Consider the following 23,513-nt stretch of genomic DNA (forward strand, 5'->3'; position numbering starts at 1 on the left):
TCGCTAATCCTTTTGAGCTTCATAGAAGACCTTACTATTCTTCTCATGCATTGCGCACCTCACGGGAAAGGATAAAACATGGACTAGAGTCTTAAACTAGTGGATTCAAAAGAGAGGCTGGTCTTGCATTGCTAGGCAGATTGTAAAACAGGGGCCGGACTATTCAAAATCTGAAGTTCATCCCATGCAACTGAGTTAACAAGTTCTACTGCACTGTACAATATTAAAGAATACAATAAAAAAGACTGTATTGCTTGAACTGCTGTTTTTAAAAATATCACTAGCTCTTGAAACACCAAGCAACTCTCATGCATCCTTCTCTAGCTGATTTCGCCATTTCTAAGCAAATTTCACTCAGCTGCTAAAATGAAGACTTTGATCAGTTTCTTTGACTCTTTACACTGCAGGAAATTGTGCCCTATAACTAGCTGCTTGAAAAAAGAGGTGGCAGCTAAAAATGCTCCTAAAAGCTACAAAGCAGCCTGTCCTCAAATGAGGACAATGGCACTTAATGGGTTAATAGGTGCCTAATAAAGGACAAGGGAACTGGGTTTAACCCCACACAGTGAATTAATCTAGCTGCAGAAAGAAACCAGTAAATGTGCATTCCAGTTAGAAACTGTTGCTGGAGTCACTGGGATTTGCTCTGTCCAGATGCTGTCAAGTGACAGTACAGCAGCAAGCCTCTGAATACAATGGGGACTATGCTAGAATTAGCCTGGGGTTAGCCCCATCCATTCATGGTGCTCTGTGCAAGCACTGTGCAAGCACTAAGCTCCTGCTTGTAGCTCGGGCTGCGTGGTATTTTAAAGAGTTAAATAAGGTTTTGTGTCTTTCCTGAAAGGCAAGTCTGGGGTCTTTAAACACCTCCAGCTGAGGTATGCACACACTCTGTTTACTCAGGTAAATAGGGAATGCTTATAAGTATGGGCTGCAGTCAGTGGGCCAGGCATTCCCTTGACTGCTCCTGCCTTCCACCCACACGTATAGATCTTACAAGGAGGGACAGCCAGTCTCAGAGCCTTTGTTTTACACACACGTACTCACACACTTGGTACTCAGAGAGTTTGACAGCATGTTCACACATAGATAGAAGAACACACGTGCCTGGATTCTTATACATACAAAGTCTGGAGTGTAGTTGTTTTAATTGCATGCACATACTGAAGGAACTGCATACCAATGTGCATATTAGATATTTAAATACACTTTGCTGCACTGTCCTGTACTGGCCTGTAAGACTGCTCAGTTATTTAGAACCTCTCTGGACACAAACCCTGGAGCCGGCTATTCCACGATTAGTGTTTCGGTTGGTCTGCCACCCCAGCTCTATTTAAACTCGAAGGACGAAAGCAAACCTGTTGCAAATAGCTGAAGAGCAACAAGAACTCTGAATTTTCAGCACCCAGCATTTCAAGGTAAGCAAATCATCCACTTATACAAACTGGTGATTCATTCAAATAAAAGTGAATTGCATTTAGTTTGCACCTGAGATCGGATTTGACAGTGACTTTAGCATGTTTGCACTGTGCATTTGCCACACTTGTGTGCTTAGCCATGCCTGTTCTGGCTTTCCAAATGCTATCATTTTACCATGAGTAAACTTAAACGGGATTCTCAAAGCTATTCTCAAACAGAAACAGCTTAATAATTCTAACAAGCCCCTAAATTAAATGTCTGAGTTTTTTCCCCCTTACTGAGTGTTGTTTTCCTAATGACAGTTTGGCGAAGCCCATGCAATGCGGTTCCAGAAAATCAAACAAATAAATGAATTAATAAATACAAATGATGTCCTTTTCTGCTGTGCTATTGCTTCAGTGAAAGCCGTTAGGCTGACTAACTGCATTGCAATGAAACCAAACCTGTTCCTTACCATGGACAGGCTTCATTAAAACTCTTCCATGCTACCAGCAACCAAATCATATCTGCCAAGAACATCATGTGCTGTGACTGTGCCCTGCCAGCCTCAGCCTGGCCCAATGCAGCGGGGTGGCTCTGCCCTTCCAGTCTGATCTGTTTTGCGTTTAGTGCTTTTGCTGATTAAGTAATTTAAGTGCTTGCTTTATTCTAAAAACCTACAACCATTCCCTCATAAAAGTTGACCACAGTAAAGGCATAGCGCAGTGTAATAAAGCAGTGAAAGCATTGTAAAGCACATGTAAGCTTTGTAAAGCACAGACAGGTATGGTGAAGTATATTAATCAACATGGTAAACCAGGGTTAGGGTAACCGATATATTCTTTAAAAGAGGTTCTGCGCTCATTTGCGTGAAATCTAGTTACAAAACAGGTACTGGAACCGTTCGAAGTAACCTGAACCACACTAGCTGCTCAATTCCTAGATCAAAAAACACCAAAAGAAACTTTGTCAATTCAACGGCAGACTTTTTTCTCCGTTGAACACATCGAGAAAGACTGCCGGCGGAAACGTCTGCCAGCGAATTTATCGAGTTTCTTTCAGTGTTTCAGATGCCGCACTCCTGGCTGTTTATTAGTTATGGATGATTCTTATATTAAGAGCATGCTATGGTGTTGAAAATACTGCAGTGTTCCGGGCATACTCTATAGCTTTGTTACTGAGAGGTAGAATAGTTAATTTTTTATATAAAAATCAATAACAGAAAAGTCCCAATCAAAGGGGCCAAATCAAACAACTACGTGTTAGAGGCCAAGGATGTAGGGGAGACTGAACTGCCCCCCCCCCAAAAGAGATGTGGACCCCTACAGGGCAGGGCAGCTGACCCACAAAGCAGCTGTTTGATATTGTTATAGTTACAGCCTTCTTAAACAGCAAACAGATGTTATCAGCATATACAAATACACTACTTCACTTGACACAATCAAACACGGGAGAGTGGATTTGTTTTCTAAAAACAGATCAAAAGGTTTATTTGAAGCAAGATTACATCTTTTGTTAAGCATTATTATATTTAAAAAAGAATCATTAGTGCTCTGCTGTGTTTATTTTTCTTTGCATTTTCATTAAGTGTTGACCACAGTTCTAGGGCTGTTGGTTCTGTTGAAGGTTTTGATATCAGTAGCTGAGAATTCCAGCACACTGCAGTTCCAGAACTCTGAGCTACTAAAAATCGAAAAGCTTCTTAAACGATGGCGCACCTGTTCTGGGGTGGGTTACCGAGGGTGTAACAAAAATATTCACAGGTCCTATCACCCAAGCATGATAACATGTTACAAAGACAGCAAGGTAGTTAAATTCCAGAAGACATACTCATGACATACACTAGCCCACATCAACTCCACGCCCAGACAGACAGTGCCAAGGCAAAGTAAAGGGGTCTCCAAGACCCACTGAAGCAATATGCTGTTTTTGTTTCTTACTGTACTTTTAAAACTCTAGTTTGGAGCTTTTGGAATGGCTTTGACGGCAAATTTAATTGCAAACTAATTAAGGTCGGCTATTCCTGAAACATATTTTTCAGGTTCATGACCCAGCAGTGTTAACAGGGAAGTGTATAGGTATCCTCTCTGGCATGAATAAAAATATGGAGCATGACTTCAGCGGCAGCAATTTGTTAGATGATATCAATATAATTACATTATTGTTCAGTCTTGAATTATTTATGTTGAGCCAAAGAATGTGAAATGACATCATCGAATTCAAAAAGGAACTCCTTTATTGAGTATAGATGAGAACAGGACACCAGTATTCTGAATATGTATATCTGCAATCTCTCAGAGCTAGGAGTCCCACGAGGTTCCCCTGTGATTACCGACAGCGTGTGTTATCAGATGGCACTGACTGAAAGGGTTAAAGTATTGCTTGCTGCTTCGTCTGGCCGTTGCAATTTGAGTTGTAGAGACTGGAGACTTCTAGTACAGTTTTCAAAACTCCACCGTGCCACAGCTCATGGATAGCAGAGAAGAACGTGTTTCTGAATTTGCATACAGTTAATTGCAGTCCCCAAACCACCTAGCAAAAAAACTGAAAGTGAACACAGACTTCGGCTTTGCATCCATTTCAGGGAACCGCTCCAGTCTCAATGGGGTTTGTAAGGGCTAGTAGTGTTTAGAGCTTACACAGCACAGTTAACCAGCTAAGTATAAAAGAGCAGGTAGCATTTAGCATTTAGTCATTTAGGACTGTCAGTCCATTTCAATGAGGATTTCTCACTCTATTAGAAAATCCTCACTGTACTGCAGCAGCCTCTACCGGCCAGGCGCCTGGGAAGCTTGAGTGGACACCTGTGGGGCTGACCTTTCCCTTTCACAGGTCATGAGCTTGCCGACAGCCCCTGTCGAGTTCCTTGGTGTAAAGATTGGCTTGGCAGTGGGATCGGAGGATGCCCTTCAATTTCTCCCATACTGCTGAGTGGACTAGCCCTACCGGTGTCCATATAACCCACACACAGGCGTTCACCATCCTCTATTCCATACTGCTTTATTATTGATACACATGTTAAAGATCCAGCTAGGTTTGTTTTCTAGTCATTACTAACGTTTGTTTAGTCCACCGTCAATTTCATTGAAAAGAGGGAAAAGGTTGATCAAGAGAATATCGCTAAGTGGCTGAGGTACGCGGCCCACTGTGATGTCACCGTTCTGAAAGGACTTTGCAGCTGAATGGAATTCCGAGCTGTATCGTTTTTTAAAGCAGGAGATGTCAACCGGGCTGATATGGCGCATACAGCACGGTGCAGGCTGAAAGTGGTCCTGGATAGGGTTTCTCTGAGACGTGGCGTGGAATACAGAAGGGGGAACGTGCGCTCAGATTGGCTGAAAGATCCTGAGCTGTTTGTAATTTTCAATATGGCTTAGTTTGTTTTTTTCTGACTTTTTTTTTTTTTTTTTTTTAATAAGAAACCATTTCTGCCTTTGATTTTTTTTTTCAAATTCTTTTTGGTCGTGCCCGCTTTTGATTCGCTAGTAGTCCATAAGAGGAAGTTTCCAGTATAAATATTCTGGGAAATCCTTCAATTATTTATCCGACAAAGAAGTTATGTTGCCTGGCTTGTTATGCTGACGTCACCTCTCATTTCCTTCTCTGGAACTCTGCAAGTGTTGCGCCGCTTAATGCGAAATCAATTCGTTAGCCGGACGTCGATCATTTTGTTTGTAATGCAATAGTTATAGTCATGATCACTGACCTCCTACAGAGTATTCAGCAAACCCACTGCTGTCCTACCCTGTTTTAATAGCTAGGAGCAAGGGTTGCTTACCTCTCTTGCACAGCTCAGCATGTACGTAGAAGTATTCTGATGGGGCCCGAGTTTCCCCGCTGAACTTTCTGTCAGGAGCCTCAGCCCCTGGCTTGACCCTCCTCTCTTTGAAGGATTATTGCTCCAGAGTCTTTTCTCCTCGTGTTAATCCTTCAGCCCGGGGGACGCAACCCTAAAATGTTTGTTTAGCTGTACTTCCTCCTCATTTATTAGTATTTTTTTTTTTTATTAAAAGAGTTTCCTTCCCTGTAATTGCTAACTCACTTAATGACAGAATATAATCCTAGGGTCAGATAGCGATCAGCAGCAACTGAAAGTGCTCCTCTTTGATTTTTGAACCGTGACTGCTATACCCCCCCTCACCCCACCCTCTCCCGAGACCTTTAGAGAGATCTTCTCAGTTCAAACTCGGAAAAGTTACAGTGCACTGTTATGAGCCATTGGCAGAATGGTGACACCATCTCCATATTGTGGATTCGCATGGTATGGCATTGCAGTGGCAGATTGATCTGCTATCAGTGCTGGAACGATGCTGTATCAGAACCCCTGTGTGATATCGGTTCCAAGTCCTCTCTGCTTTCTTCGATGGTAGTTCCATGCTAATGGATACGCTGGTAGGGTTTTTTTTCAGCCTAATGGACACCAATGTGATTTTCAAAGTTCTCTGTAAGGGCAGTCAAACTATCCTGGGAATGGGCTGAATCTACTAAACAGTTTTCTTTGATAAATCTAAACTTTGGATACTGTGGGTTCAATTATAAGCCCGTCCCCATACAAACACTCCCACCCCACTGTTTACATATCTTACAATCCACAGTGTGTGAAAGCAGACTCACGGGGTTTCTGCTTTACCACAAGCTTTGAAACCATTGTAGTGCATTAGAAAGTTACACCTGCAAACAGCAATCACTTACAGTTTGTATACAGCCTGGCTACAGTACTCAGCTTCATTGAAGAGATTCAATCATTATAGGGGAAGAGCCCTGATAACCAGGTAGAGCAAAGCATAGCGAAGGCGTGGGCATTGAGAATCATAGCAAAGCTAGGCTAATGCATTGCTCCTCAGGCACTATGATCTTGATTAGGAGGTCTTCAGTCTGACAGTGTGGTCTCTAATGGCGAACTGGTCTTTATATAGAGATGGCCACGGTAGTTTTCACAGAAAAAACAGAAGGAAATAAAGAAAGCACCTGCCATCCTGTTCCAATGCAAGATGGGATCTTACAGCTTCGATGCACAGCAGACTGCAGTCCTGCAGCTGAGTGAAATCACATGGAGCAAACACTGACTCCCCTCAGATGAACACTAGGGACTCCACGGAACTCATTTAGAGATCAGTCGAGAGATTATCCTTTCCACGGGAAGCATCAGTTTGTGTGTCTGTGTGTGTTTTGTCTTCCCCCTATGAAAAATTCAGAAATTTGCCGGACTAATATGCTTAGTGCAAGCTGTTGCGAGAGAGAGGTGGAGAGCACACAGCAGGCTAGCGGAGCCTTTAAAGGGTTTAATCTGCTTGCTGGTGAATAAGTGGGGATAGCACACAATCCAGGGGAAACGGCAGGCCTTTCTCAGGAGACGGGATGAAAGGAGGATTTAAGAGCGAAAGAAAACCAAAGTTAAACGAGCAGCAAGCCTCTTTTTAAACGATAACTTCATTCCCCCGAGGCTGACTTCTGGGCAGCTTCGAAGCAGCGGCTGGCTGTAGCCACTTTGCTCCATATTACAGGATATCTCATCGGGGTTGCTTCCCAGCCCATTTTCAAAATACAATTGGTGCTACAATTCATAAGCAAGAACAGAAACGTCTGTACAGCAGAATGTGTGTAATTTATTCCATTTAGAATCTGCTTTCCCTTGCATGATATTCTTTGATACAGTGTTAATAAATTCTGCTTTGGGAGCCAATGTAAACAGGTCTGCTTGGCTATTCCAATGTGTGCCCCATGTTTTAACACCACCACAGGGTGAACTGGAAACAATTTATCCTGCCAGCTCAAAGACACCGTCCCCCCTTTTGTGCCTGGAAAGGTTGGCACCTCTAAGTATCCCAGGAGAAGCGATGACACAGTTGTCTTGTTTTCAAGCGCCTGGCTCACAAAAAGAGTTTTATATTTTATTAAATAAAGATATTGTGGGAGCCGGCGACAGCTGAGCCGAGACAATAGGAGCTACACTTGAAAGGGGGAACCAGGGTAGTGCGCTGGCCCGCTGGAGAAATTTGCCCGCCCGGCACTGAGGTGGCCATTAGTAGCAGGTGACCCGCAAGTAAAAGATTCAGCCAAATCCACTTAGCTTGCTGGAAGCTCCCAGTGACTTCTTAAGTCTCCCTTTGCACTCTCCCCCCTTTCAGAAACTATGTAACTCGGGGCTTTAAATGCGTGTCACGGAAAGCTATATAAAGTTGTGGACGAAATACCTCAATCTTTCAAATTCATCAGTTGCCAGAAGGGAGGAGGTAAGTTCTGGATTAAAGAACATAGAAATTGCACTACCTTTGGAATTCGGAACACCTGGTCCTGTTACCAGCTTTCCTAAGGAAATTATTTAAAAAAACGACTTTTTTTTTTGCTTTGCACAGTGAGGTATGGGGAGCCTGGAGCTAGGACTGAACACGCCTGCCTTACACCCAAGCAGAACTGGCTTTCAAGAAAGCTCCCTCGCCCTGGAGAAACAGGACCACGAGCCCAAAGGCGGTGCTGGCTGGGAGCTGGTGGACAGGACGTCAATCCGGGACCCAACCCACACCCCTGAGCGTGGCCCGCCTAGCGTCTACCTCTCCTGCTTTGACATGCTCTTTACGGAGGACAGCGGCTGGACGCTGAAGGTCCCAGAAGGAGCACACGTCACACCCATGCGGCTCGAGCAACGCAAGGAGCCTGAGCAGTGCCCGCTCATCGACAGCCAGGGCCTCTGCCTCAGCCCGGAGATGGACTACCAGATAGAGGACCGCTCCCTGGAGCAGGTCCAGACAATGGTGGTGGGAGAGGTTCTGAAAGACATCGAGATGGCCTGCAAACTGCTCAACATCCCTCCAGGTAAAGACAGACAGCTTCAGGAGCCCATATTGGGTCAGACTTCTGAGAATGAAAATGTAGTTTACACCACAGTGGAATTGATTTGCAATGAAGGTAGTTGTATATAATGAAATAACAGTTTTTTGAATACAATAGACTTCCATACAAAATTATAGACCGTCATTTAATTAACCCTTATTAATGCTCCCCTGTCTTCTTTTTAAACAATATATACCATCTAATGCCTGATTTGAGCCATTGTTTTCAGCGCTAAAAGTTTGTGACATTCTCCTATAAGTATACGTATACACTGTGCCTATGGTTTCCTTTTTTAATTCTTTTATTAAATTTGTATAAGCTTGTTTTGTCCCACGAGGAGCCTGGGAAGTAATTGTGCCTCGCTCTATTGTTGCAAGGTCCACCCCAAGTGTAAATACAGCTCTCTATGGAAACCTGAGCAAGACAAAAAAAAAAATTCCTGAAACTAAATGTACCCTGGGATCAACAGCTTGAAGTTCTCTGGAGTGGAATCAGAGAATAAGATATTTCATAGCTGACGTCTGTAAAAGCCAATCACAGCTGCACCCTTTTGAAGGGCTGCATGAGTCCTTCTGCTTTCACTGGTGTGCTTCGACACGATGCTCACGTTTCAGCTTTCTCTTTCATTTTGAAGAAAAGTCCTATTTTTTAGTCACACTTTTCTTTTTTGTGAATGATGTTTTTATTAATTTCATAGATGTTACAATAAATGCATATACATTAAATAGAATGCAGAAATATATATTACTTCCAGTTTAATTCATATTGGTCAACCCTTTACTTAATCACACTATAATTCATAGCAATAAAACATTAGTAATATAGCTAACGCTATATATATATGGAAATATAATATATTCGATCATATATAATATATATGTAATATTATATATATATATACTTCTATATATACTTATATACACACACTCATTTTAATAAGCGTGAATATATGATAAAGCACACAGACTTCTCCTCCGCCCTGTGCAAATGACCCTGTTTTCGCTTGAGTGTTTGTTCAAGTCGTTTCAAAGACATTTACCGCAGTCAAGGGTCTCAGGGAGGGATACACTTTACTATATGAGGATTACAGCAGCTCAATAATAAGAACAATAAAACTGTCAAACCCATTTTACTTTATTATCGCTACAGTGAATGGCCAGAAGATAGTGGGAGTCAACTGGGTCATATACTGTGTATTGAAAATAACTTGAACGCTATTTATTGTAATCGGTGCAGTAGCAGATATCGAGCGCTACATCGAGTTGTATCGACAGTAGTGAACGCTGGGTAAACTCAAGTGCTTTGTTAAGGGCTTTTGCTTACCTGCTTCCCCCCCGTTTCCTCTGTGCAGATCCCATGGACTGGACCCCCGGCAATGTGCAGAAGTGGGTTCTGTGGACGGAGCACCTGTACCGCCTGCCTCAGGTGGGAAAGTCTTTCCAGGAGCTCAGCGGTAAGGACCTGTGTGCAATGACGGAGGAGGAGTTCCGGCACAGATCACCGCTGTGGGGGGATGTGCTCTATGCACACCTTGACATCTGGAAGTCAGGTAAGAAGACAGGGAGTGTGCAATAACCCTTACCTGCTGCAAGCATTTGTGGTTTTATTTTTTGCTCTTTTCCTCCGAAATGTTTGGCAGATTAAGTCCCTGGCTTTCTTCTCTATCCTGTTTATGCCATGTGTGTTCATTATCTTTAGCCTTGAGTTGCAGTTTAACATTGCTGCAACAGTAAATGGTATTGACCGACCAGCTATAAGTGAACTCAGGCTGATCTGCATTCTGTTCAGTGTGCACAGTTCTGTTTTATAGGACTAGAATTTCCTGCAACCCTTAATCACAGTTTACCCTGGTTTGCCATGTTTAATAATATCCTTTACCATACGTCTCAGGTCTTTACAATGCATACCTCTTCTTTGCCATGTGGAAACGTTTATAAAAGTCCTGACTGATGCTATGGATCCTGTATCTGAAATCTTGTTTCTTTATCTTTTCAGCTGCTTGGATGAAGGAAAGAAGCTCCCCAGAGGTCAGCAAATTCATTGGTAAGCTTTCATTTTCTGAATCTTTTCAGCTCTGTTGGTTTTTGGTCTCAGAATAATCTGCCACCTGCTGCACACACTTTAAAAACACCTCACAGGCTCCTTGCGATGCCCCGAATGCCCGTACCTGCCTTACACACTTAATGCCAGCGTTATAGAAGGCGTTAGTTCTTTTTTGCACGATCCCCTGTCACTCAGTATTGACTTCCTGCTATTGCTCAGCACTAAGTTTCCCATCCTCCAGCTTTTCCCTTCGTTTTGGGTTTCAGTAGGAGTCCCTGTCAGTCTCGGTGTGTATTACGCCACCTTAACTTGATCTAGATGGAGATTGTTAATCTGTGCTCCCCCGTTTCCAGGAAGCGACGAGGTGTGGTCGGTGACGGAGGCGGACTCTTCCAGTTCGGGCCAGCCAATCCACTTGTGGCAGTTCCTGAAGGAGCTGCTGCTGAAGCCACACAAGTACGGACGCTGCATCAGCTGGCTGAACAAGGAGAAAGGTGAGGGTTCTGCCAAAGGCAGTTATAGCATGTGGCCACCAGGTGTCACTGTGTACTACATTAAACTTCCTACCACGAGGATGAGGAAAACATTTACACTGTACTTCTAATTTCCAGCCTCTTCACACCCTGATTAAGTGACTGATAATTACAGATCATTCATGTTAATTGGCAGATTGCAAATCAACTTCCTTTACCCCCTTTCATTCGAACGTTTATTTTCAAACTTTCATTAATCATTTGTAGTCTCTCTCCTTGGCACAAAATTAACAAGCCATAGAAATGCTGCCTTAGCAGTGGCTCAGTGAAACACATCTGTACTCAGAGGCAGCATATCCTAACACTGTACAGAGTTAATGTTTAGTGTTAACTGTTAATCACTGACTAGATGTGTCTGGGAGCTGCCACGCACAGGTTCTAATGCAGACTCACCTTCTGATTAGGTATCTTCAAGATCGAAGACTCTGCTCACGTGGCACGGCTGTGGGGCATCAGAAAGAACCGGCCCGCCATGAACTATGACAAGCTGAGCCGATCCATCCGGCAATACTACAAGAAGGGTATCATTCGCAAGCCCGACGTCTCCCAGAGACTGGTCTACCAGTTCGTCCAGCCAGTGTGAACAGGGGAAGGTGGAGACAGGGGAGGGACAGTCCTAGACCAGAAGGAACCACTCAAACTAAGCCCTGAGACACTGGTGGGGGCTCACGCACTGCTTTTTGAGACTGGTTAAACTGGTTTCCTGCTATGAAGTGACGGCTGGACTGACCAAGAAGCTCTGAAGTTGTTCAACAAAATTCCAAAATAAAAATTGAAAAACTGAAGTAAAACTTTCTAAAAGCTGGAAGAATGGTGGAGGACATTTTTAAGTCTATTTTAAATATAACCTAATAACGTTATTGTTATTATTATTATTATTATGGTTATTGTTGTTATTTTTATTGCTCTGGAAATGAAGTCTCGAGTCTCATGTTAAATGGAGACGCACTTCTATGAAAGAAGAGATGTGAAGGAATGTAGAATGAACTGGTCACTGCCCATCCTAAGCTGCGTTGCTTTTAGCGTATCCTGTCTGCTTCTGTGCTTAATATATTGTTTTATATTCTATTAAGAGAACTCGTAAAAGGTTTGGGGACCGATAGACACTGATACAGTGTGGTTAAGGCACACAGCTATACTGCACTATGCAAGATTCCATGCAAAACTAAGCCACAATGCTATCAATCTCCCTGATACCACAGCTCACGACACCTCCCTTGGAGCTTTCCCTAAATAACCCTGGGTCTGTCCCACTGCCAATATTGCCATCTGTGCCAACCTTTGAAAAGGTAGCTATGCCCCCAAACTCACTGATCTTCCAAACAAGGCCTCCAGACATGAAGTCCTAGCGCCCCCTAGCTTCAGAAAGTCATACTACACTGTAGCACATACATCTGTGGAGGCGTCCAACCTGCTGCATCGTGAGAGGGAGCTGGGCTGTCTCTACTGTGCTCAGCTATAGAGGTAGCGCTGGCTTCATCCCAAGTACAACACCGGGATTCATTTCATGCACTTTATTCAGACGAAAGCAAACTTACAGTACTGTTTTCAAAGTCAGTTTTTTAAAGCAAAAAAAACGTTTTACTGTCTAGGGTTTTTGAAAAGCTTCATGGACTTTCTAATTTCAGTATGAGAGTGCGGTTCTTGGTCAAGCTTACCTGGGATGTTGGGTATGGTTTGCTTGTTAAATCCTCGCTTATCACACCTTTAAGTGCACTTAAAAGCCTTTTAATTTGGCCGTATTCATAAAACACTGCAATACCTACAAGCACCACTTAATGGTCTTTCAAATAAACCAACCAAAACATGACACGCTGCAGATATGCTCCATTCAGTTACCGTTTGCTATTTAAAATGAGGAATGTCTTCTCTGGCATTAGTAAAATACTGCTATATTGAGTAGATAAGATTCATTCATTAAAACATGTGTGAAATAATACCCACACTTCCCTTTTCTAGCATCCATTTGAAATCCAGTTTGAATATGAAAATGATCCTGAAGGAACTGGTTTTGAATCAACACTTACAACTTACCAAGCACTCTTGTTTCAGTGGTCAAATAGTTACATTTAGGCCCTGTCTTATTTTAGTGCCTTCTAAAAATATTCCATGTTTTTTCGGCTTTGTTTTTAGAATCTCTACATATATATAATAAAACTGCCTTACCCTGGTGCCTGCCTGTTGCAGTTACCATGGAAACACAACACGGCCCATATCCCGCACAGCAGCCTGTCTTTCTTAAATGTCTTCTTTACTTAATGTAATGTCATTTTAATTGTTTTTGTGTAAAAATATTGTTTGAAATGTTTAAAACTCTGCCCCTTTTTTTCACTTCTGCCAAATAATTATGTTTTATATATTTTGTTCTGTATTTTTTCCTAACTTGGTGTTGTAGGTTTTGTTTGTTTAGAAACAAACAAACAAACAAAAAAGCATTTTAAAAAAAAAAAAAAATAAAAATAAATGAAGGATATCCTTTGTAGTTTTGGAAAAACAAACCAAAAAAAAAAGCCTATTTTCAATTACATTTTGCTGCCTAAAAATACTTGTCCTGTGTCTTGTGTTGTTTGACATTTCAAAACCAGTGATTTGGCCCTATTGACACAGTGGAGAGATGGAGGTCTGCCAGCCTGTAATCCAAACCAGGACTGGCTCACAGCTTCCCAATGGAAACCGAGCTGCTGCTGTTGCCGATGGAAACAAACCAGTCTGAGTCAAACCGTTTTCAGTCCGAGCAGCAGATGGAATTCTACCACGGGGACTGTTTCTTGGTCGGTTTTGATACATAAATTAATGAAACTTTTCATAAACTGTTGTTGGAATCTTTAAAAATAGTTTCAGGAATATCCTTTATCTAAGTCAAGCTTATGAAACCAGACCCAAACAGAAATAATATATATATATATATATATATATATATATATATATATATATATATATATATATATATATATATATGATAATATATATATATATGAAAAAAGATTTGAATCTATTCACTGTTAACAATTCACTTCCTAACATATTAAAACCCCTTCTATGTGTTACTCTTGAAGAACACCTTTGTCACCAATAAAAAAAATCTTGCCTTATCAATACATAGTCTGATTTCACATCTTGTAACGAGTGACCCCTACTGGCCAAATAGCCACATTGTATGTGTGCATAAAGACGTGAATGACTACAAAGCCCATTAGAGGGGATTCACCTTTAGCAAAAGTGTAGGGGTGCCTGCCCTTAGTACTGCAGGCAGGCGATTCAAACCCAGACTGCAGAGAAAATAAAAAATATAATAAATATATCAATAAAAACATTACTATCTTAAGTAAGTCTGTACAAGATTAGTGCTAATCCATGTCTGTGAAACCAGCCGATAAAGATACCATTTCATTTTGCAAGATAACTGAATAAGGTTTTAGTTTGTTTGTTTTTGGCGATTGCCTTTTACAGTGCCAGCTCAAATGTATTAAAATATCTAATTCAGAATATTGAAATTTTGGAGAAATGCACAGCTATTTCCGAACTAGCAAGAAAGGCTCGAATATATTTGTCAGTAGCCATCTACAGCGTTCTGTTTATTAGCCTGCTGAAACGTGCTCTGTACCAACAGGACGAGCAATTCAAACAGTTAAAGTAAAGTAATGGGATGACTGTTTTATGATTGTGCATTACGTGGTTTACTGTGGAAGCTATAGCGACATCGTGTGGCTACAGGACTACATTACAGGTTTAAAAAAAAAACAAATGGATAAGCAGGGCCCTATTTATAACAGTAGACAGTGCAATATCAGTGCTAATCAGTGATGCGTGTACGAAAGAAGGTGAAAAGCGTTTTGAAACACGAGATGAAGGACTGGGAGAGACGCTTGTGAACATGCACGTTTTCTTGGGCTCGCCCCCAGCGTGCAAAGCTTCAGGCTTTTGTTTCCACAAGCAGTACTGACTGAGACACTACCGCCCTCTACTGGTCACGAAAAACAACTGCAACCTCAACACAAAATAAATGAAAACCTAAGCGTGCTGCCTCTACTGTACTTGGAGAGTTCACGTTAAGACAGCAGCACACGTACCGATAATGCGTTATGAATATAGCCAGAAATTACTGAACTGTGTATCTAACAAATGCATGCCGAGGAATGACTACTACAGGTACCAGGAATATGCTGCAAGTTTTTGTTTTGAAAAAATCTAGGTATCTTAAATCTGAAAGCAAAACCTGAAATGATGTATAGTGTACACTTGGACAGTTTGGCACAGTCCAGGCTTTCACGCTCTCCAGTGCGTACCCCAGGGTGTGTATGTTGAAGTTTATCTGCTGGGGACTTCCACTCTAACATGGCTCTGACAACTTCACAACAACCACTTACTGGAGTCCGGTTTGAACATTGATCTTTAATCTCAGCTTAACACCAGTTACAGTGCAGACTACAACACTAACCCTAGACACGTACGTACCTCTAAACCGCTAAATAGAGTTTCACAAGGACAAAAAAATATGCATTTACATACAGACCTTCCTTTTACTTTTCCATCTTTTATAATCCACACAGTAGCACAGACACAATATAATATACTGTTTAAATTACATAATCATATACAAACCAGAGAAGGGGGTGACACCACTGCACCCCCTAGAGGCTTACAATTCAATTGCAGTTAAAATAAAATATTTCAACACAATAGATAGCCAATGCATTCTACTTTACCACATGTATGCATATATTTATAATTAAGACACTGCTTTTTTTTTTTTGCTTGCTTATTGGTTTGCTGGCCCTCGAAACGTACCTATGTACATATTAAAATCCGACTGTATATATGACTGGAGATTGATTGCATCTCGTCTGTACCCCAGATTCAGGCTGATAAGGATAATAGATAGAACTGTGTCGGGTCGGCTAGGCTGGATATAGGGAACTGTCAAAGTCCTGTGAATGAGGTAAAGAAGTATTTTTTTTAGTAGTTTTTAGGTCTTTAAAGCTTCTGGGACCAAGATCATTTGGGCTAATTACACAGCTTCCAGGTTAATATGTTTTTTTTTTTAATTTACTGAAACCAAGTTATCCTCTGTAGCTGCTTGGTAGGTAAGCACTGGGGAGGGGTAGAGCATTTCATCCAGGTGTTAAAAAGTGTAAAAATCACTGTACTTCTACCCAGTTACTATTAATAGATGCCCATTTATTTCTTCTGCTAGCGTTGTATTAAGTGATATAGCCATCTCTTCAATGGCGGTCCCCAGCGCTCTGGGCACATGTTAGCCCGTTTTGAACAGGAACTGTAAGGGTCCGGCGAAGGGAGCAAGAGAGACTCCAATAGGTGCGGACCAGCATGGAGAAGGTTGCTCAGTGGCTGCTCAACAGCGTTGTACCTTCAAAGTGAAGAAGAACGTATTGGAAAAGGGGGCGGGAACACAAACCTTTAAGAGTAGGGGAGGAGTTAAGGGCTTCTTCCACTAGGGTGTGCCACTGAGCCAGGGGGAGGAAAGAGAACAGTGGGACAGAAATGGACACTGGCTCTGTGTTGATGTAAGGGTCTCCCAGTTGCTAAGCGATGGAAGAGCAGTTTTTCTTTTGAAGTCACTGGGGATTCTAGTCACACGGTGCAGCACAGAGAAGTCTGGTTCAGATCTGAAGTACTGGGATTCAGTGTCAGCCTGCTTCAGGCTGGTCGATTTCTGGCCTTTTCCTGGTCAGATCACATGACTTTCTTTGGCTCGCTTTTGTTGTGTTTGGTACCCCACCCTTATTAATAATGAAGTGTGTGTTGATTTATTCCATTGTACTTTCTGGAAGACAACACCGGGCTCCCTGAACACACAAGAGCGATTTCTGCATTACAGCTTCCCTACAGCTCCTCAAGAGTGAAGTGTTTCATTTAATGTGACACGTGCTGAACAGCGTTTCTGGAAAGGATATTCTGTGACTTGCATTGCTGACAGTAGGCTTTCTAGTGTGTGTGCAACTTCCACCCTGTTTCTGGCAAGAAAGTAAATCTGTCACGCTAACTAGAGAGGAACAACTCGAGATCGATTCAAAGTGAACGCACCGAAGAACTCTGTGTTGTTCAAGGATTTACCAGAACAAATTGCTGTTGAAATACCCCGTCCGCCTGAAAATGAATATGATTAGGAATCAGGATTTTAAAAAAATACAGGTAATACATGAGCAGTAATGTAAAATATACACAAGTATAAAACCACCATAATGGAAAACAATAAAAAAAAAAATCAGTTTGAAAGAAGAACCGAGCCCATTAATGTGTTGACTGTGTTTTCAGGGGAAGATTTCCTGGACGGGATGGAATGGGTTTCAGTAGGAACTGTTTCCATGCAGGATGTGCTGCTTCCTGTAAAAATATATATAACTGCTACTCAAATTGTTATCGGCTATGCGAAACACACAATGTGTAGCATAAGCACAGCTCGACAAACATCATTGAAATACACAAACAGCATATTATATAGCACACAACTGGAAGTAGATACAAAAAAACCCCACACTTTGTACAGAACATACCGCTTACAGGAACATAACCAAAACACAAACCCTACCTTACATAGGGTGTTGTTGCTATGCTGCTACACAAGAGTCATTTTCCTATGCAAAAACAAATGTAAGACTGCATAGCATTAAGACCGCTGCACAAAATGTCATCAAATATACACAAGGTGGCCGTTGTGTAGCCCACACAGCTACACAGGTCTCATTGACTAATACTCAAAGAACATACCGTTACACAATGCCATATCAGCTGCACAAAATTCATATTAAACACAGCGACACAAAAATGCAAAATGACTCCCTGTGCTTGCTTTTGGTTGGTGTTATATATATATATATATATATATATATATATATGTCTATTGTTCTTTGTGTATATATTAAATAACTGCTTTTTCATTTCTCACAAAATTGATAAATATAGATATTGTCTTTTTTTTTTTTTACTAAGTTTCTTTTAGACTGCTTGATAAGAGTCTGGCAAGGGAAGGGTTAATCTTTAGTCTCTGGTGCAGAACGATTGGCTGGTACAGTCTGAGGTGCCCTCTGATTGGATGCGCAAACCAGGTGACTAGATGGATTCCACGTAATTGGCCGGGAACAAGCCGTCCTGGCCGTTGCCGAGGCGACCCTTACACCAGCCCTGCTCGTCCTCCTCCCCCAGCTTCAGCAGCTCGTCTCCTGGAAACGAGAGCAATAACCGTGTAAGAACAGTGACACAGGGACCCGCGCCAAGGACAGAAACAGCACAGTATGAATCGGGTGTTGCTCTCCAGTTTTCTCCCCAATGAATACTCATTCCCCACACAGCTGCTCAGGAGAACTGAAGGTCCAGTGGGTGTCCTCCGATCCCACGACCAAGCCAGCTTCCTCTTCTACACCCAAGAACCCCAGAGTGGATGTCATCGAGCTACCTGCCTCTGGAGGACAAAGGCCAGTCCTGCAGGTGTTTGCCTGAGCTCACTGGGTGCCTAGCTGGTAGGGTCCGCTGTAGAGCAATGAGGAGAAACAGTCCCTGCTGGTTTTGCCTCGCTAGCCTGCAGGAGCGCCAGAACCGATACGACTCACCCTGCACGCCACGCGGCTGTGCTTTTACCAGGGGAGCCACGCGGGGGACGCCACCACGTCGGTTATTAACACCCACTGAGAGCCCTCACCGGCTTTGAAGCTGAGCTCGTCCTGCTCCTGCCCATCGTAGTCGTACAGTGCCCGCACACGCACACCCTTGCCAGCAGGGGCCGCTGTCTCCTCCTCGAAGGGGTTAGCTCCTCCGTTGGTCTCGCTGCCTGTGTTGGGGGTGTCCTCGTCAGACCACTCAGCTGAAAACACCTGGCTCCTGTCGTAGCTGCTCACACTGGGGGGAGAGAGAGAGAGAGAAAGAGACTATGAGGATACCACTTTTAAGTTTCTTCAATACTGTGGTGTTTTTTTGCTACAAATATTCCATATTCAATAGCTAAGGCAGTAATCATGGATTTTCATGATTTCTGGGAAATTTACCTGCTGCTATATGTAGTTCCCATTTCTGAAAGAATAGTGTAAATATACATATTTTTAACACTTAAAAATAAGTACAACAAATGTTCACCTTCTTGACTCACTGCCTGCTGCACTGCAGCTAGGACCCTGGCAGCTGGTTTAGTTTGCTTCCGGTAAATGATTGAACACACACTGCATCATTTCTTTAAAATATCTTCAATGAAAAAGACACCAGCTGTATCGAAGATGGGGAATATTTCTGCTAACCATGCTCTGTCCAGTACAAGAAAGGGACATTTCACGAGTCTGTTGTTATTTCTACATTTTGTTATAGTTTTATTTTGTTTGCTAATTCCCTGATGGTGAAAGCATGATGTCTTTAAAAGGTGGACATCAAAAACAAAGTATTCTACAATTTAGCAAGTATTGTTTTTCAAGTAAGCATTTCAATATTTAGGAACATTTTATAATATAGAGAAAAATATCAATTTTGAAAGTGACAATGCTATTTTTTCCTGCTTTAATACATATTGTATTTAAATCAATAGCCGTCTTTAACTAGCTAACCTCCCGCTGTCGATGAATTAATTGTTGTTGAATGTAATGCATTTCTCGTACTCCTTCCACCCCGCTACACACACAAGCGGTTCAGTCCGTGGTCCACGTCCACAGAGCTGCCTACCTGCCCCGGTCCCCAGCCTGCACCACCTGCTCTACCCCAGAGGTGACGCTGGTCAGAGTGACTCCTTCATTGGGCTTCTTCACCTTCTCTCGTTTAGTGATGGTGTGGGTCAGGTCAGGGTTGTACTCCTGCACAGGAAACAGAACAGTCACACTGGAAGCATCTACCATGTGTAACACACACTAGTGTGTAGAAACACACACGCACACACATGCACGCACACACACACGCACGCACGCACCCAGCGTCTCTTTACAATCAAGTCAGTTGCCTGCTAGAAGACAGAGGAACGAAACTTAACCTGTAGTGGTGGCGCTGATCCTTTTTATCTTGGGATCTTTCAAATAAATCGATTACTGTACCTCGAACTGTGGCCAGTTCATGGGCATAGCAGGGCCGTGATAGTTATTAAACCACTTGAGATCTTCCTGCGCATCAGCAATGCGGACCGTCTGCTCCAGCTCTCTGTACACCGCTTCATAGCTGCAGAGAGGCAGGGAGACGGGTCAGTAACATGCATACGCCTAGTGCTGGGTCCAGAACTACCACAATGCCGCAGCCTCATTGATTACAGCTCTACAGTAATATAATGTAATAACTATGGGCTGAGTCCCTGCAAAGAGCAGGCCGTATGTGTTTATGACTGCTCTTCAACATCAATCTATCAGCACTCCAGGGCTGAGGCTCATGTTACTGTCAGGGAAGCAGAAGGAGAAGTGGGTGGGCGGATTGGAGGGAGGGATGGCAGGAGGGATGGAGGGAGGAAGGAATGGATGGCAGGTGGGATGGATAGATACAGGGATGAGGATGGATGGCAGGAGGGATGGATACATGGAGTGAGGGATGGCAGGAGGAAGGGAGGAAGGGATAGAGGGATGGAGGGAGAGATGGATGGATGGATGGAGGGAGGGACAGCAGGATGGAAGGAGGGATGGATGGAGGATGAATGGATGGCAGGAGAGATGGATGGAGAGACAGAGGGATACTCCGTTCCTGGCACTGCTCACCTCTGGTCCTCAGTGAGGTTCAGGTGTCTCTTGATGTCCAGCAGGACCTCCTTGAGGAAGCTGAGTCGCTTCTCCTCAAACTGCTGGCATGGGTCAAATACCTGCTCCATGCTCTCTATGTACTGAGGGGTGCTCTTGCTCAGCTCATCCAGAGCCTTCTCATACTTCTCCTTTGCCTGAAACCAATCCAGGGAGACAGAGTCACGCCAAGCCCACCAGAGCCCAGCTCACACAGGCAAGAGACTGTACCTCCAGTACTCATGCATCTGCACCACCATTCTTCAGAAAGAAAACACTCCCAACCAGAAACACTGAATTCAGAGGCAGGTAAGTGAAACCATTTCATAGTTGTTTAACAGAAACAAATTCCAAGCTCCTTTAATTAGATGGCTGAGTTTTTTCATTCTGGTTGGGGTGCGTGTTTTAATTTAATTTTTTTGATGATTTGGAGTTGAGAATCTAGCCAGGAAGACCCAGGAAACCAACAAATAAGCAGCCATAGCCCCGAGCAGTGTCCTTATTCATCACCACGCCAAGGTTAATTCTTGAAATGAAAAGTGTGCCACTCTGCTGTATCCCCATCATGATGCACATTTATCCCCGCGGGGCACAATGATAAGAATTCTGATATCTAACACAGCCTAATTTTCAATGCAGTATTACAACAAAGCATTTTTGTGCAGGGATCGACCATGCATTACACAAACCTGACAATGCTTTTAAAAGCGACTCTGGTTCCCGGTTAATGGTTTGTTGGAACCGGCCCTGTGGGCAGTGATTTGGCACAGGGCTCCAGTGACAATAGACCTAAAGCCCAGGCATTGCACTGGGTCTCACGCGCTCTCTCTCACAGCAACTGGGCCAAGGGCAATGAAACAGGGCTGCAATGACAGCACTGGAACAGCAGAACAGGTCAGCCTGAAATTAGCTAACGAAATGCATTTACCATGTTCAATTCCATACTTTTACAGCTCTGGCCAAAAGCTTTGCATCACCCTACAGAACGAACTCCTTTTGCTTCATAAAGCTGAATGAAACCTGCCGAATAATGGTACGCTAACATACTGAATTGCATAGCGCTCTGTAGTTTTCCATATGCCTAAACCAAAAACTGACAATATCATTTTGCAGTATCTTTGATTGCACTGTTCAACAACAGATCTAAATTCTGTTCATATAGTTCTTCTTTTTTTAAATGACGTCTCAATCCTACAATGCAAGGCATTTGGCCGCAGCTGTACTTTAATGACATGCCTGTTTATTTCTTGCTTTGTAACTACAGCAGGTGCTTTTCTCCTCTGTTGAAAATCAGCCCCGATGACACAAGACGGAATCAGTCGCTGCTACAGCGTCACCCCCTGTGGCTGTGCTCTCTCAACCCGTCTGTTACCTTCTGCACGTCCTGCTTGCACCTGTCCACCTTGTCCTGCAGCTTCTTCTGCTGGTCGGGTGTGACGGAGGCCTCTGCCTTGCTGTTGGCCTCCCGCACGGCTGCCAGCTTCTCCTCCTTGCAGGCCAGGTGGTACACCTTCTTGGTAGTCTCCACCTGCACAGGAGAGAGAAACCCGGCGCTCAGACTAGATGCAGCCTCCACACTGTACTATGAAGAACAGTAGTAAAAGAACACTGCTGCGTATTGGCAACAGCTTGAGGACTCTTCACAAAGCCTTCAATATTATTAGGACATTCAAATCATGTTATTGGAATAGGCTGCTGCTCTATCTCAGTTGAGGATTGCTAACAAGGACGCCAGCTTTGCCAGTGTTATTGAATGCATTTCCAAGTCACCTCTTTGAGTTTCTTGGCCCACGGTTTCTGGGCTTTCCTGAAGCCGTCCTCTGCCTCTTTGGTCTCCTTGAAGCCGCCCATCATCTGCTTGTGGTAGGAGTCCTTTTGCCAGTTCTTGATCTTCTCGAAGTCTTCCGAGAGGAGCCCGTTCTTCACCTCCTGGTGCAGCTCGCTCACCTTATCAGCTTCCGTCATCAAAGCCATCCAGGCGCGCTCCAGAGAGCCGTACTGAGGACCTACGAGAGGGAGGGAGAGAGGGAGAGACAGACAGAGAGTGTGAGTAGGGTTAGGGAGAGAGAGAGTGAGAGAGAGGGAGAGTGTGAGAAGGATTAGGGAGAGAGAGTGTGTGAGGGAGGTGAGAGAGGACACAGTGTGTGTGAGAGGGAGACAGGCAGTGTATAGAGAGAGAGTGAGAGCGGACGAGAGAGACAGTGTGTGTGTGTGTGTGTGTGATAGGGAAACAGAGCCCTTCCTGCCGCCCCCAGCGGTACCTTTCTCGACGAGCTGTTTCCATCGCTTGGACCAGTCAGTGAGCTGCTGTGCGTACGCCTTCTCAATCTTGGCTCGCTCGTGGACACAGTTCATGAGGTCGTTACAGAGCCTGTGGCCATCGTCAATCCGCTTCACTGCTCGCTTGTAGTTACCCACCTGCCACACAAGGGGGAGACACGCAGCAGGTATTGAAGGAAAGGGGTGCGCTAGTGTTGCACCATCAGGGGTTTTAAAGTGAAGAAATAAAATAATAGAAATGAAAAGCTGAGCTGCACAGTGATCAGGGGTGCCGTGAAAATGCTACTGAACTTAATAAAGGGAAGCGTATCAATAGTTTACAATATTACATTTTATCACACAGGATTTATCACACAGAGGAGAATAATCTCATAGCCATTCCCCTAATTATTAGACAAAAATAACCCAGCTCAATTTAATCCCTTTTTGCTGTTGCATGTAACTGCAACGGACCACCTAAGAAAGTCTTGGAGGCATCCAAGACCCCTCCCCCGGCCCTGCAAGAGGCATGTGCTAATGTTACCGGAGGGGGAGTGGTCATGTGGCTCTGCACATGGAGTTATGCAAGTGCCAGGACCTGGGGGGGTTGGGGGCTGTCATCCCTACAATCCTCAATGCCCTTACAGGCCTTATACAACAGCATCAGATCCAGGGATTGGAGCTGACAACATAAGACAGGTGCTGCACAGTGCAGCAGGAGCCATGTGTGCCAGCCTGGGGAGCCTGCACAGTAGGGTCAAGG

At 43.5% G+C, this 23,513-nt stretch overlaps 2 protein-coding genes across 5 annotated transcripts in view; one reads left to right on the forward strand and one right to left on the reverse strand.

The window, feature by feature from the left end:
• The first annotated feature begins 962 nt into the window (after nucleotides 1-962).
• LOC121300082 (SAM pointed domain-containing Ets transcription factor-like) lies at nucleotides 963-13,121 on the forward strand. The gene is made up of 6 exons (XM_041228475.1): nucleotides 963-1,418; nucleotides 7,755-8,211; nucleotides 9,581-9,778; nucleotides 10,225-10,272; nucleotides 10,626-10,766; nucleotides 11,210-13,121. Exons 2-6 carry the CDS (start codon nucleotides 7,761-7,763, stop codon nucleotides 11,386-11,388), a joined length of 1,017 nt encoding a protein of 338 aa, XP_041084409.1. The 5' UTR covers nucleotides 963-1,418; nucleotides 7,755-7,760; the 3' UTR covers nucleotides 11,389-13,121.
• A 2,202-nt stretch (nucleotides 13,122-15,323) lies between these two features.
• The window catches only part of LOC121300081 (protein kinase C and casein kinase substrate in neurons protein 1-like), a 31,077-nt gene continuing 22,887 nt past the window's right edge, over nucleotides 15,324-23,513 (reverse strand). For all 4 annotated transcript variants that reach the window (XM_041228471.1, XM_041228473.1, XM_041228474.1 and 1 more), the window contains 8 exons: nucleotides 22,753-22,909; nucleotides 22,262-22,497; nucleotides 21,864-22,019; nucleotides 20,474-20,649; nucleotides 19,829-19,949; nucleotides 19,467-19,594; nucleotides 18,463-18,659; nucleotides 15,324-17,986 (listed from right to left, as the gene is read on the reverse strand). In XM_041228471.1, coding sequence (XP_041084405.1) covers nucleotides 17,877-17,986; nucleotides 18,463-18,659; nucleotides 19,467-19,594; nucleotides 19,829-19,949; nucleotides 20,474-20,649; nucleotides 21,864-22,019; nucleotides 22,262-22,497; nucleotides 22,753-22,909 — 1,281 coding nt within the window. In that variant the 3' untranslated portion in view covers nucleotides 15,324-17,876. The remainder of the gene's footprint in view (nucleotides 17,987-18,462; nucleotides 18,660-19,466; nucleotides 19,595-19,828; nucleotides 19,950-20,473; nucleotides 20,650-21,863; nucleotides 22,020-22,261; nucleotides 22,498-22,752; nucleotides 22,910-23,513) is intronic.

Source organism: Polyodon spathula, chromosome 25 (assembly GCF_017654505.1).
Source record: "Polyodon spathula isolate WHYD16114869_AA chromosome 25, ASM1765450v1, whole genome shotgun sequence".
NCBI classification, from domain to species: Eukaryota; Metazoa; Chordata; class Actinopteri; order Acipenseriformes; family Polyodontidae; genus Polyodon; species Polyodon spathula.

What these genes read in the sequence shown, in the direction of transcription:
- LOC121300082 (XM_041228475.1), top strand. Translation starts at nt 7,761, where the DNA reads ATGGGGAGCCTGGAGCTAGGACTGAACACGCCTGCCTTACACCCAAGC. An exon ending in CCTTGACATCTGGAAGTCAG is followed by an intron (nt 9,779 to 10,224) that starts GTAAGAAGACAG and finishes TTATCTTTTCAG; the next exon opens with CTGCTTGGATGAAGGAAAGA. An exon ending in AGAGGTCAGCAAATTCATTG is followed by an intron (nt 10,273 to 10,625) that starts GTAAGCTTTCAT and finishes CCCCGTTTCCAG; the next exon opens with GAAGCGACGAGGTGTGGTCG.